The 20,801-nt window shown below is 27.7% G+C and overlaps 2 protein-coding genes across 4 annotated transcripts in view; both read right to left on the bottom strand.

Moving 5' to 3' along the window:
- The window catches only part of LOC101490778 (methylecgonone reductase-like), a 4,934-nt gene extending 1,694 nt beyond the window's left edge, over positions 1–3,240 (bottom strand). Inside the window, exons 1-3 of one of the 3 annotated variants that reach the window (XM_004513275.4) lie at positions 3,099–3,240; positions 1,188–1,537; positions 443–683 (exon numbers count right to left, since the gene is read on the bottom strand). In XM_004513275.4, coding sequence (XP_004513332.1) covers positions 443–683; positions 1,188–1,504 — 558 coding nt within the window. In that variant the 5' untranslated portion in view covers positions 1,505–1,537; positions 3,099–3,240. Of the gene's footprint in view, positions 1–442; positions 684–1,187; positions 3,033–3,098 lie in introns of those variants that run through there. The other 2 variants (XM_004513274.4, XM_073364125.1) reach the window with 2 other exon arrangements.
- A 215-nt stretch (positions 3,241–3,455) lies between these two features.
- On the bottom strand, positions 3,456–6,928 carry LOC113788242 (CASP-like protein 4D1). The gene is made up of 3 exons (XM_027337767.2): positions 6,743–6,928; positions 5,696–5,831; positions 3,456–4,276 (listed from the first exon to the last, which is right to left on the bottom strand). Exons 1-3 carry the CDS (start codon positions 6,889–6,891, stop codon positions 4,025–4,027), a joined length of 537 nt encoding a protein of 178 aa, XP_027193568.1. The 5' UTR covers positions 6,892–6,928; the 3' UTR covers positions 3,456–4,024.
- Between the last annotated feature and the right edge of the window lie 13,873 nt (positions 6,929–20,801).

The following is a 20,801-nucleotide window of genomic DNA, read 5'->3' as shown; positions in this document are numbered from 1 at the left end:
TGTTTAGTGTCCGCCATGTGTCACAATCTGACGCGACACCGATACACGCGATTACATTCAATATATTCATATTCTAAAATTATTATCATTGTCGACATGTCATTGTTGTGTCTGGTGTCCAAATCTAGTGTCAGAGTTGTGTGTCCAAGTATATGTTAGTGATCCATATTAATATGCTATACTCCTCATATTCCACCATATCTGATATCTCACTTTCTCATAAGACATTAAAACATTTTCTGTAATCAAAGTATATATCATTCATTTAGTAATATGCTAAATGTGTCATTGAAGAGTAAAGACAGCCACTCTCAAGCAAATATTAACTTCAAATTTCCATCCACTTCATAATTTAAGTTAAAAATAAAAAACCTTGTCTAATTTGATCACTGTTATTGCACATTAATGACACTCACTGTTACATAACTGGGAAGATGTCTACCTGAATAAGAGCTGGTGGAATAGTAGCATTTTGTAGAAGTTCTGAAAGTTTTCTTGCTCCGAAATTGCTGACACCAATAGACTTTGCTAAGCCTAATTTAGAGCACTCTTCCATGGCTTCCCATGTCCCTTTTATGTCAAAAGGAAGAACATCTTCTTTGGATAAATTCCCTTCAATTCCATGTCTCAATCTCACTGGAAAATGGATTAGGTAAAGATCCACATACTCAAGTCTCAACCTCCTTATAAAATGTTCAAAAGCAAGTTAGAAAAAAAAAAGTGGTAAAATCCATCAATAATGTTTTGTGAAAATCAATTTGGAGCGCTTAAATTCGACAATTTTTACATGGTTAATGTAGTTCACACGTGTGTTTTACGCAATACAATGAGTGGTTGAGGAGTATATCTAGATTATGTAACTTATTAACCATCTACTAAACTTCATTAACCAAAAATTTGAATGTTATTACAACAATGAACACTTGAAAACCATGGTTAACCACATTTAAATTTGTCATTAATGAAATTCAATACATGGTTAGCGAGTTGTTACACGGTGTAACAACTCATTCACTTACACCTGATATATTTAATAACCAAATTTAACACTTCATGATCATGTGTGTGAACGGTGTTAACCTGTCAAATTTAGGTTTCTTCTAAAATTGATGTTGGAATAACATTTACTAAAAATATAGTAAAAAAATGCAAATGTTGATGAAAAACAGATAAAATGAATGAATTACTGTAATGAGTTCTTGATTGCAGGGAGGACAAGGCCAGGATGAGCATCAGTACACCAAAGCTTAGTGGTGACGAAAATCTCGTTGCGGTTTCTAATAAGACCTTGGTGTAGAGCTTGTGTTATAGCTAGGCCAAGGGCCTCTTCAGAACCATACAAAGCTGCAGTGTCGAAATGGCGGTAGCCGGCTTGGATGGCATCGACAAAGAAGGGCACGAGCTCATCATTTGGAGGGAGAGGCGGTGCTGCAGTTCCAAAGGCAAGCATTGGCATTTTGTGGCCAGAGTTGAGCAACACTTCTGGAACCTCCTTTTGTTCCATCAATGTATTGTTTCTCTCCTCTTATCCTGTATGCTGCCATGAAACAACAAGTCTCCAAAATTTCAATTGGGTATGGTTGGAAACAGGGGAGGGGAACGGTTCAACACATGGTTCTAAATTATGGATGCAATTTGCAGATGCAAACCAGCTGCAATGTAACAGTTTAAGAGTTCTCGGCAATGAAAACACAATCATATTTGTGTTCTATGCTGGACTCAAATTAGAGCAACTCAGATCCATGAAAGAAATGTGCCAACTTCGGATCAACCTGATCCGGTTTGCAGTAGCACAGAAGGTTCTCGAATTAGGACATATATTAACTAAGAAAATAAATCCGAAGTCGAAGGAGAATGATAAATCACTTGCATCTTCAATCCCAGCCACATGATGGCCGAAAAGGGAATCCGAAGATGACGAACCACATAACTCACCTGTGTCTACATCCGAAGCCACTTGATGGCAATCAGAGACCCTGACCACAATCACTAGGTGGCAATCACCATTTCGTACCAAGAAGGACACACGTTCTGCATCAAAAGGGATCTGAGAATCATGGACTTCCTCTCTAACAACCTGAATCTGTTGGAAATGATGATGATTTTAATGGAAGTTTGTTGGAATATAATGATGACATTAATGAGAGCTAGTGTTGTTGTGAATTGAAAAATAAGGAAGTTCTACGTAGGAGGGATATCACACACTAGTAGGGTATATAAGGTGGAGGTATGGTACTTGAGGTGTGTCCCAAGAAGTATCTCAATTTTGTAAAGGAGGGAGAACGAATGCAAAATTGACCACCACTCACTCGCGTGCGCCGCCGCTGTGAAAGTACATCAAAAGCTCTCTGTATCTAAAGCTTTTCTCTCTTCTCCCTTTTTCTTACTCACTTCTTCTTTTTCTTTTGAGTGGTTTTAGTGTCATATTACGAGCGGTAGTCATTCGACCGCCATATTGAGGGTGTAATTCTAGAACGGTTTTCTACGGTGCAGTAGAACTCCGATACAGTGATATGGGTTGTTTTATGTTGGAGACTTCGTGGTTGATAGTTTGTCTTGCATAATTTGGGCAGTGCCTCAAAACGTCTTAAAGAGAGCAACCTAGTATCCGCAACTCAACCCCAAGAAGATCCTGTATAAACAAGGACACCTGGTGCTGCAAAGGTACACTAAATTCTAATCCTAAAAACCTCTCATTCTCAGACAAAAACATACTTAATCGTCGAGTGTGTGCACGTACACCACCCCAACGCAGAGCTCAAAATCACCATCGTCATCCTCTTCAACAATAAGTTTCACAATCCGTCTCGAAGCCAGAAATCCGAGTTCACTACTTAACAATTTGCTTACATTTTATTGCAATATAAAGGTTCGCAGTGGAACTACAACCATTATCTAAAGCCTTGGTAAAAACAATCATTGTTGTTAAATCTCATGTGAGCATGTATTACTATTAACTAATCAAAAACTTGAGATGATATTAAATATACTTTAATACATTGATTATGAGCAATATATATCTTACGTATTAAAATAAGTCAACGCAGCTACATAAACCAGAGAAGAGAAATAATAAAAACAAAAACAAGATTGGATACCAGTGATCAATGACGACAACGCGGGAATTCGGTAACACCGAGAAGCAGTTTCGAAAAAGCACTTAATCAACCACCAGAGTTGGAAAATTGGCATTAAGTGATTTTTCTTGTTTATGAAACAGATTTTTATTCCACAGATTCAAAGCTTAATTTCATAGGCCCATTGTCCCATACATTAAAAAATCATCTAAAAATTTATTTTTTTAGAAAACTGTAATATACTAATGCAATCTTTTAAACGTGATTATTTAAAATAAGTTTTATTTTATGGTTCTATTTTTATAGTTCTATTTAAGGATGGAATTATGATATTTTGGATCGATTTGACTTTGACCGGAGTTTATAACAGATTTGTTTGTGAAAGATTAAAATAAAAGAAAGAGATTTTAGTATTCAACAAATTTAGATATTAAAAAATAATAATAATAAACTATTGATTAAATTATTAATAGATTCTGGTCCAATTTATTTTGTAATATGTTCTTTTGAGTTGATTAGTTAAGACAGGGACTAATCATAAAGTATAAAATCTTATTAATCAAAACATACCAACACTTCATTACAATGTAAATGAACATATATCATAATATGGAAATGTCTCAAGATCAATCAAGAAGATTAACTTTAAAAGCTATTGATTAAGAAAAAGAATATTGACAATTCATTACTCACAAAGAATGTTGAGATAAATGCAAAGAGAATATTCTAATCAATCATAAAAGAAAAGAAAGGATCATCTTAAAAGTCAAAGCAAGTGATCCCTAATTTTTTTATCACAATTCAAATTTGCAAAAATCAAATAAAAACATATAAGTTATTCTAGATGGAACCAACATCAATTAATCAAATAATTTGTTGTTGAGAAAATATATTTCTTAATTAAGAAAATGCTAACAAGTACGTTATGAAGAATTTATTTGTATCAATCACCCAAATATGCTTTTGTTTTTGTTTCGATTTAAGGAAGAAATGACTGAAACCAAAACCATGGAAATAAATGCCACGGAAAGAACACTAGAAGCAATGATTCCACGAACATAAAATTTGTTGTTTGTGCTTCTTGTTGGGTCATGCTTTGAAACTCCTGAGAGGTCAAATATTTGGTCAAAGAACCTTTTGAATTCTATAGAAACTGCAAAGCCAGCACCAATTCCTGTGGCTAGAAGCCAACTTGTTATCTGCAATTTCACACACCTTCTCATTGAATATTATCCATAGAAATCATTTAATAGATTAAATAGTAAAAAAATAAATTAAAGGGGCGTTAATTTGTAAAAATATTTTCCGTTTTTTATTTTTTTAAATGTGTATTGATTTTATCTTGATAAATTTTGTTTTTAAATAAACAATTGTTATGGAAATAAGATAAAATGTTACTCAATGAAGATACTTTTTCAAAAATAATAAAAATTATTTTTTAATATTTTTATTTTTTATAAATATATAGACAATTGTTCACTGTATAAGTCTTTTACTATTCCAAATTAAAACAAATTTTAAAAAATGAAAATATAAAATATTTTTACAAAATAATGGCTCTAGAGTTTGATACGTCTTGGATAAGTATCATTTATGATTTAAAGTAGGAGTGCCCTATCTTCCATCAAGTCCTCTCGGTTTGTAAGATTTATATTGGATCTAATCCAATTCAAAAAAAAAAAAAAATTAGAGACGAGACATAGACATGGTGGAAGAAGGGATTGAGTTACTCGTATTGTTCTAAATTAATACAAAATTTAAAAAATGTCTATATAATTTTTTTAAAAAAAATAATAGTCCTAAAGTTTAATATGTCTAGCATAAATATCATTTCATGTTTATAGTATGAATGTACAAAACTTGGTCCAGTCCATCAACTCGTCTCGGTCTGTAAAGTTTGTGTCAGGTCTAATTCAATCTAAAAATAAACAGACAAAACATGTACATGAGAAAGAAAGAATCGAGTTCGAGTTACTCGTTTCACCCCTAATTATTTTTTAGATAAAAACTTATTTTATATTACTCTTATTATTTCTCTATCTAAACAAATAAACTAAATTTAACTTCACTTCACACTTACAATCTAGAGTTTGAATAATTGTAAAATATTATTTGACGGCACTTCACACTTACGATCTTGAGTTGAACTAAAAAAGACTTGTATTGCAAAATATTCTTTGACTATCAATCTTCTTATTTAGATGTGAGAGTATATATTTAGTTGTGTGGTAAATGATATGTTTGAACACCACTTGCAATATTTAATAAATACTTTTGTAAAAAACAATAGCTCCACTTGTCATGTGATAGTGTTTTTATAAGTAGTCTATATTTATATATTGAATTTTTCTTATGAACTATGTCATGTCATATTATATAAACTATGATTATTTATTGATTATTATTTAAAAAAAATGTTTATGGATTACTACTACATGACTTATTTTGCAACCAATGTGATATTATGTTAGCATCGTCTTGTTTATATTGAACATATATCTCATCAAGTTTGTTCGAAAAATTGATGTATTTAGTTAAATATTAAGACTAAATACATCAATTTTTTAGATGTCTTCTTTTATTTATAATTCATTGAAGAATAGTAATTGATAAATAACCTTGTCTCCATAGAAGTCAAATTCTGGCAAGAATCCATTGCGTAACAACCTCTTCTGCTGTACAGCATAGTATATGGAAAATGGTAACTGCACTATGCAATATGCACCACCAATTGCTGCAACAGCTAACACATACCTGCAAACATAGTTTGATTGGTGAAATAATTAAATGTTGAAAAAGTTTTAAATAGGTGATTTCAAGACATTTGTCTATATAAAAAAAAAAGTGTATTAGTTATCTCGCAAAAACTTTGTATAGCATATCTATGTCATTTTTACTAAATTTTATTTTTCTGCAAAATATAAATTTTTAATTCTTAACTTGGTTGACAAATGTTGATATTATTAGATTGAATGTTCGAGTTCGAATTTGAGATCTCACAATTATATAAATTAATTATAAAAATATTTATACCTTTTCCAACAATTTAGTATCATAAATAGAAGTGGAGCAATAAAGCTTTAATTATGATCACAATCATCTTTACTATTAGAAAAGAGAATTTGACGACATTTTAAAATTAAGTATGTTGTGTGATAAAAAAAATTGAAAGATTGATATTTTAAACAATGTTTTAAAAATAGGACTAGAGATTGGACCAATGAGACATCCAATTTATGGTTTAATTAATTGCACTCGATGACTAAAGAATTAAATATTGATTTGTTTCAGATAAATAAAATAAAAAATAATCAATTGAACTCGATATGATCCATTTCTAACAAATAAAGAATTGATTATGGTTGAACCAACCTAGTTGGTTTAGTTGAAAACCGTTGAATTTTTATTTATTCATAGTGAAATAATTGATATTAACCAACCACAATTTCTCATAAATATATATCTAATATTAACTATTGTTTGTTTTCTCTAGATAAACAAGTTCATAAAACAAGTTGAAAATCAAATGAAAATTACATCGAAAAAATGAATCTAATCTCAAATTTTGTCGACCAACACTTAATCACAAAATTAAAGACATATTTTATATATTTTCCTATCTCACCAAAAATTCAACTTTTTTAATTATTAGATGATTATTTTACCTGTATGAAATGATATCTTGAAATTTCATCTTGGTACCATCATCAAATTTAGCAATGTTAGTAACAAGCAAGACAATAGTTGCTATTGAGGCTGCAAGTGTAACAATCCTCAGCACAAGAATTGAGTTGATCACAGCTTTGGACACCATTTTTGTACTTCAAATATATTTTCAAATAATTAATCAATTCTCTTCTTTTTTTTTTTTTACATTCTTGTGACCAAAAGAAACCCTTTTATACACAGAGAAATCAAATTATGTTTGTTTAATTTATGTCCTCCTTCGTTAGCTCCAATGACATTTGTCTTAATCGACAAACGGTGTTGTGTATATTCTTATCATATATTGTGATGAGTATTAAGCTAAGAACAATGCTAATATATAACCTTCATTTAATCATCCTTTTATAAAAATAATTTATATAAATAAATCTCTTTGAAGAAAATTATAATTAATAAACCCTAGGGGAAAAAGTTTACTATTTTTCTTTAAAAAATGGATAAAAAATTTAGTATGTTATTTTAAGGAAAGTTATGTTCTTTTGAAAGAACTATTATTTTAAGAATTTAGAAGCACGAGATAAAAAGTTTAAATTAGTTAGAATGTGATTTTTTTTTTTTATATAAATTAAATAAGCTAACAACAACAGAAAAATTAATCATTTCAACTATATTGATAAAAATGAAAACTAACAAATTAGATTTTCTTGTCGTTTGTCAAATTAGATTACTAGTGTCAATGTTAGTTTATCTTCATATATGTTGAAAGATTGTTTTGATAATTGATTGATTGTTTAAAATAAAAAGTGATTTTCCTTATAGTAAAGAATACATAAAAAAAAAATATTTAAAAATGTCTAACAAATAGTAATGTATTAAATGTAAATTATAGAATGTCAAAATTATTTTTTTAAATTCATATCAAATGAAACATCAATTTACTTCTTCTAAGTTCAATAGTCTATAAGTTTTCCTGGCATTAGGTACACTTAGTTTATATTTGTTCATGTATGACTATGCTAAATACTTTGTGATTAACAATGGTTTAGGTTAGTAGAAAAAAACAGAGTTTAGGTTTGAAGATTAAATTATTTTATTTATTTGCAGCTACAAGCACTATGTAGAAAACATACAATCATTATTTTGACTTGCATTGTTAGCTACATACATAGATTCTTGACTTTGGTCAATAATATTGAAGAAACAAAAAAAAGTTAATAATAAATTGAAGTTGTTGTGTATTAAGCATGATTAAAAAAAAAATCATTATATAAAAAAATAAATGTCGAATACTATATAAGTGAAATAATTTGTATATCTAATAATATCTCTTCAAGTCTCTTTATGATCTAACAATAATATCAAAGTTGAATATCGAGTAAATTACTCAACTCTTTGTATGCAGTCTTCATGAGAATAGTAGTTAGATGATATATCATACTGTTAAAGTCGATTATCAATCACAGTGCATCTGTATTTAGATTAAAAAAATACTTTCAATTGAGAGAAAAATATCTAAATAAATAAAAAGTTTAATATTTGATGGAGAGATTATTAATATACATTAAATAAAAAATAATCCATATTAAATATTATATATTTAAGAAGATATATATATATATAATGCTTTAAAATTTTAGATAAATTCTGTCCATTTTATTTGTATGATTACTTTTAATCGATGATTATCGTAATCTCTTGACCGAATCAAAACAAGTGTCTAGCTGTCAATGTATTAAAAATCAAATCAATGCTGTGGCTATAAGGATCATTTCAATTAAAAAATCAAGAGATTTATTGCCGACCACAAAAGGATCACATTTCTTGTACGAAAATCACAATGTAATTTTTGGATCATTTCAATTGAATATTACCAGTTATCTATGAAACTTTGTATTTTGGCAGCATTCATTCAATCATGAAAAAGTTTGTTTCCTTGACCAAAGAGTCTCATCATGAATAATCTCATATATTAACACATACATTTTTTTATATAATTACCAATTCTTCTATTTAGTTAGAAGAGTGAATTAAATAAATTTGAATCTATATAATAAATGAAAACAATTGATACCCTCTATATTTCTAGAAATTCGCATTTGGATCACATAAATTATTTGAAAACACATATTCATATTATACAAAATTAGTGATATTACGGATGGAAACAAATGAAGAAAAGTAATGTTGGGTGGAAAATTAAGGATTTGAGTTAGACGCAATAAATGCATCATATAATTACTTTTTTCTTTCTTTCTGTCTGATATGCAATAGATGATGAAAATGATTTTGTAAAAGTGGAATCTCAATTGATCAATCTAAAATCAATTGTCATGATCTATTAATGCAAATAACGGTGTATTTTTTAACTATACTGGATTCCGGTCTGAAAATTAATTAATTAATGTGTATAAAACTAATTTTCATAATCGGCTAATCAAAAAGAGCAACCTATTTTTTTTAGATAAAATGATATAGTTGTCACTAAAAATTCACAAAAACTACTAAATTTAAAATATGACATTTAATTTAACAATATTAATATTTTATTAGTTACTTTAAAATTTAAGACAAAAAGTTTTACTGTTAAATCCTTATATTTCTAAAATTAAAAATCATACTCCTATCTAGAAGTATTCATTCGGAGAACAAAATAGTTGTAATTTTATCCAAAAGTATTCATCTAGAGAATTAAAATAGTGTTTTTCTGGATGTGAAGGGTTTTTAATCTATGGCTCTAAGCCCAAATAAATTGTTGAACCAAATAAAAAGCCCAAATATGTTAACAAGATAACCTTTTTTTTTTTTTTTTTCTGTTGTCATAGTTCTTCTATGATTACTGTTTATAGGTGTTAATTTGGTGGTAAGAATTTAACATTAAAATTTTAAGATATAAAGTTTAAATTCAAGAGTTATTTACCACTTATAAATATTTGTCAAACGTATCTGGAGTGTGACCTTAGATTGTAGAGTTGCACAAAATAATTATTTATGCATTCAAACCATATTCATATTTATAATAGGTTTTAAAAAACTAGATATTTAGACTACCGTTTCTATCTATCTATATATATATATATATATATCATGAGCAAATTTTTTTTTACTTTTTTCAGAAAAATTTAATTATTTGTATTTTTTATGTCAAAATTTTCAAAAAATATAAATTGAGATTTTTTTCCAAATGATTTTATATATATATATATATATATATATATAAAAAAAAGATCCTCGAATGTTTTAAAAAAAAAATTGAATTTTTTCAAAACTATTTTTTTTTTAAAATTACTTTGGAATTTTTTCCAAACAACTTTTATATAAAAGATAAATGACATTGTTCGAGAATTTTTTTTTTGAAAATAAAAATTTTGAAAAAATTGTAGTTATAAATATAACTGATTTTGTAAAATGAAATCTAATCATATGGATTGGTTAGAAAAATGGGTTATGATAAATTATTTCTATATAGATGTGGATTGGTTACATAGATATGTCCATGAACGTATAACTTAATTATATATCTTAAACAAATTCTGATATAATATTAAAATTTAGGTTGAATTTAATATAACCCCACAAATTTTACTTATACTAAGAAAACTACCTACCAATTTACATAATTTATCAAATCTTGTCCCATCCAATCCAATGTAAGATACAAAAATTTTGCCTAACTGAATTTTCTAGAATATACATTTACAAATAAAACTATTTCAATTCCATTGAATGTATCAGTTACATTACTTTATGTAAGATAGCTAGTTTGATTAAATAAGATGGTGATTTAATTCCAAGCACTGTTCATCCGCAAACTTTGCATATCTAAATCAATAATTTTAAGCAACACGTAAGAGCAATAATATTCCATTTATGAAATCTATCCTTATAGTACGGATAGACACCTAACTGGATATATGGATAATATGATTAAATATAGCAGCCCAACACAGAAACCTAACAAAATATAGTACACTATTTTGAGGACTATTCATCATGGCAGAATAGTTTTTCTTTTTTTAATAGAAAAAATTAGAGTTTAAATACATTAAAATAGTCTTTTAATTTAATTTGTAATAATAACTAATTCTTTTTGCAAATGTGAAATTTTGTTATGTTCAAATAAAAGGAACATCATTATGAAATTCATTTCTATACATTTAATTTTTTTACACGTGAATTTAAATGAAGGATTTTGGCAGGAATAGTTGAAAGTTAATTTTGTCACAAGAAAGTTATCTTGGCAAATTGGTAAAAAGGTTTAAAATCAGTGATGCAAAGTCTACAAGTGTTCCTTTAGCGCCACAAGAAGAATAACATTAGTTAGTTTGAGTATGTGTGGTATGTGAGCTAAGAGTTTGAATAAAACAAATATAAAGAGAGTGGAGTTTAACAAGATTCACACACATAATTTATACTGGTTCATTTAATATAGGTTACTCCAGTCCTAACAGCTTTGTGATATTTTCACAAGTGTTCCGAAATTCGTTCTTTTATCTACACCTTTCAATTATGTATTTTTTTAGTTTTATCAGACTTACAACACCGAATTTTTATTAGCCTCAACAAGCTTATACAATAATTCAAGTTTCTATCAACTTGAGGATATACAAGTAGTAATTTGTATTATTTGTGTAAGATTAAATTACAACTTTCTAATATAAGATAGTGATATGAAGTTCTTTATAACAAACTCAATAAAAATGACCATCACATATGTTTAAGTTTGGAAGAATGTGTGTAAAATATAGAGAATGATGATAAATTTGAATAACTTATACATTTTCTTGTTGATGAGTTTCTTAATGTTTGAAGATTAATACTTTTATATTTATAGTTGCGTTTTGAGCTTCAAACATATGAGTTAGCAAAATATAGATGTTGGAGACTTTGCTAAGTTTCTTTCGACTCGTCTTTATTTACAAAATTATTATTTAGCTTTTATCCTCGTGTTAAGTATGTTGAGAGAATGATTGATATGACATATCCTCATATTTGGTTTAAGTATGAGGACGTAGCTTCGGTTTTCTAGAGTCTTAGTTATTGTTGCTTTCTTTATTTCCAACCACTTTGACCAGTGTGTCTTTCATGTCAAGTACATCACATTTTTGTATCTTTGTACTTTTTTGCACATATGTCAAATATGTCATGAGAATATCTTTTATGTCTATTCTCATCTTCAAACTATATTCATCCTCTAATATAACTGAATTTAAGGATATTCATGGACGATCATCCTCAGATTTGCGTAAGTCTTTGAGAGATAATTATATGTCTGTTTTTTTTACCAAAATATGTGACTATCGAAATTTGGTGTAAATATGTTGACACATTTTGTGCTTGTTAGGCAACCTTCTACAATATAATTTGTAGAAGACATTTTTATTATCCTCTTGATCTATTATAGATGAGAAAATTCATTCTTGTTTCCAATACCTTGGAAATCATGAATAATGTGCTTGTCTTATTTCAAAGACTTTTGTACAAATTTGAACTATACTAACATAGAATTTTTGTACCGTTCATATTAGACCTCATTTTTATAAATGAGAATATTTTTTCGAGATTCCATCTTCAGATTTTGTTAAGTTCTAGAATGGAGGTTATTATCTCCCATATAGGGGTCTATGACTGATGTGATGACACTTCTTCTTTTACTTTTGGTAAACATTGAACAGTGTGAACAACTTGTCAACTTTTATCCAGTTATACTTTTATGACAATTATTTTTTCAATAATCATGAGATGAAGACTTTGATAAATGTTTATCATCGGATATGAGATTGTGAAGAATATTATCTTCGAACCTAAGATTGTGATAAATGTCCATACTCGGGTCTATCCTCAAATATGAGATTGTGAAAAAAATATTTGTTCTCATATCTATCTTCGAATATGGATACTTCATCCTGTGATTTTCAAATAGACACATTTGGACCCATAATTCTTCTTAATTTCTTCCAAGAGATTTTACATTTGATTTAGATGGAACATATTGCGATGATCAACCTCGACTAGAGGATAGTCATTTTTTTATTTATGAATTAGGTTCTTTAACTATTTATGATGGTTAAGTACATTACTTTCAATTGTGTGGTAACAAGTTATATATTTTGTTGTACGAACTAAATATGTTCCATTTTGCAAGTATAACTATATTTGCATTCTTGTTGATGAACCATCATTGTGGCATTATCTTGAAAGCTATGATGATTGTCTCATCCTTTCAATTAAAGCTCTTATGGTTCAAATGCTAGCCAACTTCAAATATTTTCATGAAGCTTATGATGCTACTAGTGTAATCTTCTGATGTTTCTCAAATTCTTTTATTGTTGAATTGATACAATGTATTTGTTTATGTGAATGGTTTCAAGCTTGACCACTTATGTTCTTTCAGCAAAAACTCAATTGCAAATATCAGTAGATCACCATTTAGTATACCTAACATTTATTTCATAAAGTCTGTTATCATTGAAATACATACCAAAAAGGTTTTGATCTCAACATCATGAACAAACTAAACACATAGACTTCAGGTTGCACGTCATCAAAGAGATGGTGGATAGAGAAGTAGTGGAGATAAACAAGGTTCATATTGACGAAAACCCAGCAAACATGTTGACTAAATCAATATCATTTAGCAAGTTCAAGCATCTCTTGAATTTGCTTAAAATAGATGTTGAATCTGGACTTCATGATTTATCCTAAGAATGTTGTTCCTTTTTTGAAAAGGCAAGTCACTTTTGAAATCAAGGTGGAGATTTGTTGGGCTCATGGTTCAATGTGCTTGGCCCATTTCTTGCTCTATTAGCCTAGCAAGTGCAAGCTTTCAACAATCCTTTCCAATGCATGTGACTAAGTATTTCAATTAATAACTGTTTTGTGTAAAGTTAGTTGAGAGGTTGTTAACTTTTTGTTTTAGTTTGTAACTACTAATTCAGTTATGTGTTGTAATAGGTTGAATGCATAAAGCCTTTGATGTATATGTAGTAGGCAATGAAAAGAAGATACATTGAGATAAAAGAAAACAAAATATACTTTGAAGAAGAGATTGACAAAAATACATGTGAGGTTTAGTATAGAACTTGGTGAATTGTTGAACAAGTTCTTTAGTGATCACAAGGTGTAAATCATATCTTCATAGTAGAATATTCTTAATTCAGATTCAGTCTTGGAAACTAAAAGTTTATCTCTAAATTGCATTACCAATTATTATGTTCTTATTTACTTTATTGCTTAATCTTTGTGAAATCTGATTTGGTCATATCACTAACAATTACATATTATTCATACTCTATGAGCCAACATTAAAATCACCATATTTAGACTTTAAGTTATATTAGATATATAGTTTATAACACACAAGTTATAAAGGTGCATTCGTTACTTACATATATTGTGTTTCTACAATTAAATCATTTCAACTGAAAACACATATTTCAGACATTATTCCATTTTCATTCTCAACATGATATATATGTATGCATATTTGTACTATTTATATTTATATTGAGAGCTTAATTATTTATTTGTAGAGATTTTTAATAAAGTTTAATTTTTATACATTATTAGTGTAAAAAAATTTACACAGTCGATAATCAAAACCAATTATATATTTAACTTTAAATATAATTATAATAAATATTTGATCTAATTATTATAATCGATTAATAGTGTTATTTTTTTTATATTGACCGTGTAAGGAATAAAATTCTATTTAATATTATCCCAGACAAACTTAGCAAAAGAATAACCAAATGATGATAGTTGTTGTGTATTTATCTCCAAAGATAGTCCTGTCCATGACAAGGGAGTTTCATCTTATTTATTTTAGTATACGCAAAAACGAAGGCTACAATGCATAATTTGAACATTGTTTTCTTTTATAAAAGTAAGTAACTTTTTTTGATCTTTTAGATTTGATGCTTTGACTTTTGGACTAGCACAAGCAAACTGCTCTTTTTGGATTTAAAGATAGGTACCCCCACTCACATGGTTTGTTTCATGAGTAATCACTATTCAACTTGCTATAGAGAAAAATTCTTAGGGAGTGTATTGTGGATAAAAAAGGAGATGCCTTAAAATTAAGGAGGGGCCACAACACCAAAATTGATGATTAGGGTTTGTTGGCTAAACTTTTTATTTCCATACATTAGAAAACTTTACCATATCAACACTTGTACAAATTAATTAATACCTAAGATTTTACAAATTAATCGGCATTTAAAATCTGTATATAAATGTGTCAATTCAACGATAAAAATTTGATTTTTTAAACTCAAAAGATAAAGTGTAAATTTCGCTGTGAGTAATTGTAAAATTATAACCAATGTTACTTTCATTCTTTTTTTTTTTAATTTGAAAAAAAAGAAAATTATTATTAATTAAGGTCTAAAAATATTTACACAACAAATTCATGGAACATTTAGATCCTTCCTTGCAAAGCATATGTCAATTCATATGGAAGCTTTAGTGTTGTAAATAATCTTTATTCTTTCCATTGTGTGTGACATGTTACCACTTATAACTTCTTTTTGGTTAACTTTTTGTTTGTTTTTACTTTCTCAAAATGCTTTCATATACCCCAAGAAAGCATATGGAAACTCTATTCACTTGGTTTGCCATGTCATGATTCATATAAATTGACCCTTATTTGTTTTTATGAAATTATGGATGATCATAAGCCCATATTTTTAGGGCTTTTGTCTTTCATGTGAGATGATCCAACCACCATCATGGTTGAAGGTGATAGAGAGGCACATGGAGACTAAAAGGTCATCTTCCAACAAAAGATTGTACACATTACAACCAAAAAGATAAAGAGAAAAAGGATCAAAAAAGAAGAAAAAAAATATTTAATTTAAAAAATAAAAAAAAAATAGAAAAAGGTGAAACAACCCACTCTACTATGTCCTACTAGATAATGCTATTCTTCAACACTCTCATTCAAGATCTTATATTTTTTTTTCCTCGTTGGGAAGAATAAAGGTATCAAATTACATGTCCCTTAGTTGGGTGTACCGGTATGTGTTATAGAGACATAGATAGTGAAAGATAGAGGAAAAATAAATAAAATATAATAGAGATGGGTCATGAGATTAATGTAAGGGCATAAAGGAACCAAGTAGACCAAAACCAACCATAGTAGGAAAAATCCAAGTAGAACTAACTTTTATTAACACAAGTGACAAATTAATATTTCCAAGGAATTCACTGGAATTCTATTGAAATGCATTTATGTCTCTTTCTATTTGAAATGCATTTATCTCCATCAAGGGTGAGAAATCTCCATCAAGGAATTCTCTTTCTATTGAAATGCATTTATCTCCATCAAGGAATTTAAGGGCATTTATCTTTCTATTGAAATGTAAGGGCATTTATCTTTCTATTGAAATGTAAGGGCATTTATCTCCATCAAGGAATTCTCTTTCTATTGAAATGCATTTATCTCCATCAAGGGTGAGAAATCTTTCACATATATGCTACCTAATTGCATCCCCACTTTGTGTATGTATAGTTATTTTCATCATTGTTTAATTAGTAACAGGCCCTCTCACCAATGTTGGCTGGCACAAAGGTGCATAATAATTTTTTATATATTATTATTATTATTAATATTATTGTCTATGTATATGGGTCGTTAGATTCTTTAGGCAAGTGTGAGACAATTGTCTAAGGCCCAATCTTTTAATACCTTTTTTCAAAAAATAACCTTTTAAGATTTAAAAATGTTTACATATTTAAAAATTATATTTATTAATAATTTATTTATAAAAAAAATTAGCTGATTATTTCTCTTCTTTTTATTTTTCTATATTATAAAATTACTATTATGTCCCTTTTTTCACATATGGTACTCAATTATTATTTATATACTTATTCTTGGTGTGGGGTAAGATTTTACAAAATTTAAATTGCTTCTGTTTTGAGTGAAACTATATTATAAGATTGATCAAATTATAGTCACATTATCGATGGAGAATGAATTGTTAGAATAAATTTTTATTTTCTCCTAACTCAAATTATAATCGAAAAGCTGCTCTAGTTATAATCTGCAATTTAATTATAATAATTAATTAGGGTGAATAAAATCTGATTATGAATAATTTTAAGGTTATAATTTTAGTACTAATGACTATTTCGATCTTCACTAATATTCATCACTCCCCTTGAACTTAACTACTTGATTATTTATCAATATTATTATTTGTCACTTCTTATACCATATTGTGAAGTTATGTTGTATATTTGATACAATTTACAAATGCACTATTTTAAAAACTATATAGAAATAAAAATTAGCACAACTTACGAGACTAAAATCTCCTACAACAACTTCTACCGGAAACATTATTTTTGAGATATCAATTTCTCTCTCTAAAGTTTAAATTTAATAATCTCCACACCTACTATATTGAACAATTAGTATAGAAGATCCAACATTATTTTATAAAAAACATGGTTATTATATGAGATTATAATGCACTTAATTGAATGAGATATGGCATGTCCAACACATACCGAGATTTAAGATAGATTTTATAATGAGACTTTATAAAGTCTAAAACAATGTTTTCATAAATTTCTAATTTTTTTTAATTTTTATATTTTAAAATATAAAATCATTATATTAAATTAATATAATCGATTTCGTATAATTTTTTTTTCAATTGATTAAATAGTTAATTGATTTAATATTCATTAAAAAAATATTTATTTTAGAAAATACTTAATTAATTTTACTTTTAAAAATATTAGAATGATGCATTTTTATTAAGTAAAATAAAATAGAAATCTTTTTATTATGTAATTTTTTTTTCCTGCAATTGCTTTGATAGATTTTTCGACTGACTCCGAGATGAAATTAAAGTTAGTATTTGTCTTAACAGTATCCTAATTTTGAGATTAAATAACAATTTATGGCATAAACTATAAAAACTTAAGCTATAAAATGCATATTCAAAACATAACAATGGTTGAAGCCATATTCACTATATAGAACAATATAAAGGTAATTTTTAATAGACAAATGTTAGTTTCTATAATTTAAACTTTATACTTTCTGATTAGAATTTCTTCATCGTCACTTAATTCATCAAATGATCAACTTTCTACTTATGATAATATGGAGATTTATTTACAAACATCTTTTATGTATATGTATAATATGATATAGTTTATCATTTATTTATTTTTATTAAATTAGTTGGCTAAAAATCCATGATGAATATTTAAACCAGCTTAGTCATTTTGCATCTTAGATTTTATTGGTGGAGTTTCGCGCCTTAGATAGCAATATTAAGATAAAGCATTGTAAAAGAGAGAGAATAATAAATATTTTACTTTATTTTTTGCTATGTTTACTAGAAAGTGGGAACACAATAAATTTTTAATCAAAAAGACTAATGACAAAGAAAGTGTTTTACTTAGTAATAGGCATAGTTTTTTCAAAAATTATGTTGTTTTTATGATTGTTTTTTGTGATTGCTTTTCTCTATATGTTTGTTATTGAGGCAGATATTTAACCAACTAAGATTCTCTGAGGGCCCCAATCATGGAAGACTTCCTTGAAAAGAGAAATTGCCATTATCTTATGCCTACCTAATTAGGGTTTAATGGATTAGAATTTAGAACTCTCTTTTTCTTTTTTCTTTTTTAATGGATTTTTTCATGAAAAAAATTGTAAAAGGGATATTATTAGTAACAAAAAAATATACTGATGATTATTTTATAATTATATTATACGTTATGTAAATTTGAACGATGTTCGTTAAAATTTTAATTTTAACTTTTTATCATTAAACTGACACTTCAATGACTTATTTTAATGAATTGAGATAACGATAAATATAAATTAAAGATAATTACCGATTATTTAACAATTGTGTGTTAGAAGGAATTTAAATTTCATCTTTTATAATTTAATAAAATCAAATTCTTACTATTAAACTGAAACATATTAGACCGATAAAAACCTTCTAGTTTCATCGATAAATTGATTGAATAAATCAATTGCATAGTTTCAATGAAAAAGCATATGTTCCCTGTACATACAATGATAATGCACAAATCATGCCACAGTCACAACAATTAGGCATATTCATCATTATTGGGACATAGACAACAACTAAATGCTTATATATCCAACATCTCACGCCTACATTCACAAACCTTGTCATGAGATTCATGATACTATGATGAACAACATATGTTTGTCTTGAGCAAAGTGATTCGAACATCCAAGATCATTATATGGATTTCAGAGAAGTGTCATATATATTTGTCCATCTATTACAAACAACAAAATAAAACAAAAATTAGAGAGATAGCAATGGACCTTGTAATTATTATCAAATTGGAAACATGAGAAGACAAGTGGCTTCAAATCAGGACATCCTTACAACAAGAAACAATGATATAATACACACAACAGAGTTATTATCATAAATAATGGAAAATAACTATTTGAGCCCCATCTCTCTCATTAAGACAAAGACAACATAAGAATATACTCTTTTTTACTTTTTTAAATGAAGAGTTAAAAATATAATATATTGTAAAACATAAGGGATAAATATTTAAATTTCTTAAATATTCTCTTTGTCTTATAATAATTATCACTTTGAGTTTAGTCCAATTCTTATTTAGATCTTTTAAGTTTATTTTATTCTAATTTAGTCTTTTAAGTTACATTTTATTTGCACAATTAGTTATTTATTTCAATTTTGATAAAACTAGTTCTATTGAAAGTTTTTTATCATTAAAAACTCTACCAAATTCTGCAACAATATGTCTGTCATACTAATTATTTTAAAAAACATTCATCAAATCTTATAAATGATATATTTTTTTATAAAAAAATCACGTATAGCCTTAACAATAATGTAATAAAAGTTATCCACATAATCAATGTATTTAACTTCCTTTACATGCAAAGTAGCTTGGACTAGGGATGGCAAAAAAATTCGCACCCGCGGATACCCACCCAAACCCGTTTGATTTGGGCGGGAAAAACCCGCTTTGATTGGGTGCGGGTGCGGGTGCGGATTTTCCCCGAAATTAAATTTCGGGTGCGGGGATGATGATATCCACCCCGCACCCGCACCCAAACCCGCCCCGCAAGTATTATTAGAGTAAATTTTGAATTTTCTATACATATACATATCAAATATATTTAATATTTTTTTAAATATTAAAAATTATAATCTTATCTCTATATAAAATAATTTTTTATTTTATTATTATCTGATAATAATTATTTTATTATATTAATTATAATAGATATGATTTTTTAAATTTATAATTTTATATATATAAATGGGTGCGGATGTGGGCGGGGAAACCCGAAACCCGTTGTGGGCGGGGATGGGGGTTTAATTTTCACACCCGCTATGAAACGGGTGCGGGTGCGGGTTTTCCCCGATTAGTCGGGTGCGGGGGTGGAGGAGGCAAAATCCGCCCCCGACCCGCCCCGTTGCCATGCCTAGATTGGACAATCAAATTATTGCAATATTTCGATAAAATGTTAACATTTAATGACAGTACTTTGAGAAAAAATTTAAACTTAAAGGATTTCATACGTAATTTTATATATTTTAAAGGCTAATTGTGCAAACGAATGTAACTTAAAAGTCTGAATTAAAAAAAAAAAAAAACTAAACTTAAAACCTAAGCAAAAATTAACTAAACTAAAATGATTAAAAGTATATTTTTTCTAAAATTAATTAGAGGTAGTTGTTTTTTAAATTTCTACTAACTCTTTAATAGACCATTTAATGTATTATTGTGATATTTTTTTAATCATTAATATAAAATATTATAATGAATTTTTTTTATATCAATCTCTTAAATTTATTTTCAATGCAAAAAATCTTTATTTATATGATCATTTGATTTCTAGAGAGAACATATTTAAATAAGTGAGTAAAAGGAAACATATTTAAATAGATTTTAAAGAACTCCTCCATGTGACTGTTCTTCACAATTTTGCTCATAAATAATCTTATAATATGATATAAAAAATATGTATAAAAGACATGGATGAAAAGATTTCACCCCACTCAA

The sequence above is a fragment of the Cicer arietinum genome, chromosome 8 (assembly GCF_000331145.2).
Source record: "Cicer arietinum cultivar CDC Frontier isolate Library 1 chromosome 8, Cicar.CDCFrontier_v2.0, whole genome shotgun sequence".
In the NCBI taxonomy this organism is placed as follows: domain Eukaryota; kingdom Viridiplantae; phylum Streptophyta; class Magnoliopsida; order Fabales; family Fabaceae; genus Cicer; species Cicer arietinum.
Note: the sequence above shows the minus strand (reverse complement) of the source record. Positions and strands in the feature narration are given on the sequence as shown.

Bases quoted from the DNA above. Each gene is read 5' to 3' on its own strand.
- LOC113788242 (XM_027337767.2), bottom strand. From the start codon at position 6,891: ATGGTGTCCAAAGCTGTGATCAACTCAATTCTTGTGCTGAGGATTGTT. The intron at 5,832-6,742 runs GTAAAATAATCA...CTATGTTTGCAG, and splicing joins CAAGATATCATTTCATACAG to GTATGTGTTAGCTGTTGCAG. The intron at 4,277-5,695 runs GTTATTTATCAA...GTGAAATTGCAG, and splicing joins TTGACTTCTATGGAGACAAG to ATAACAAGTTGGCTTCTAGC.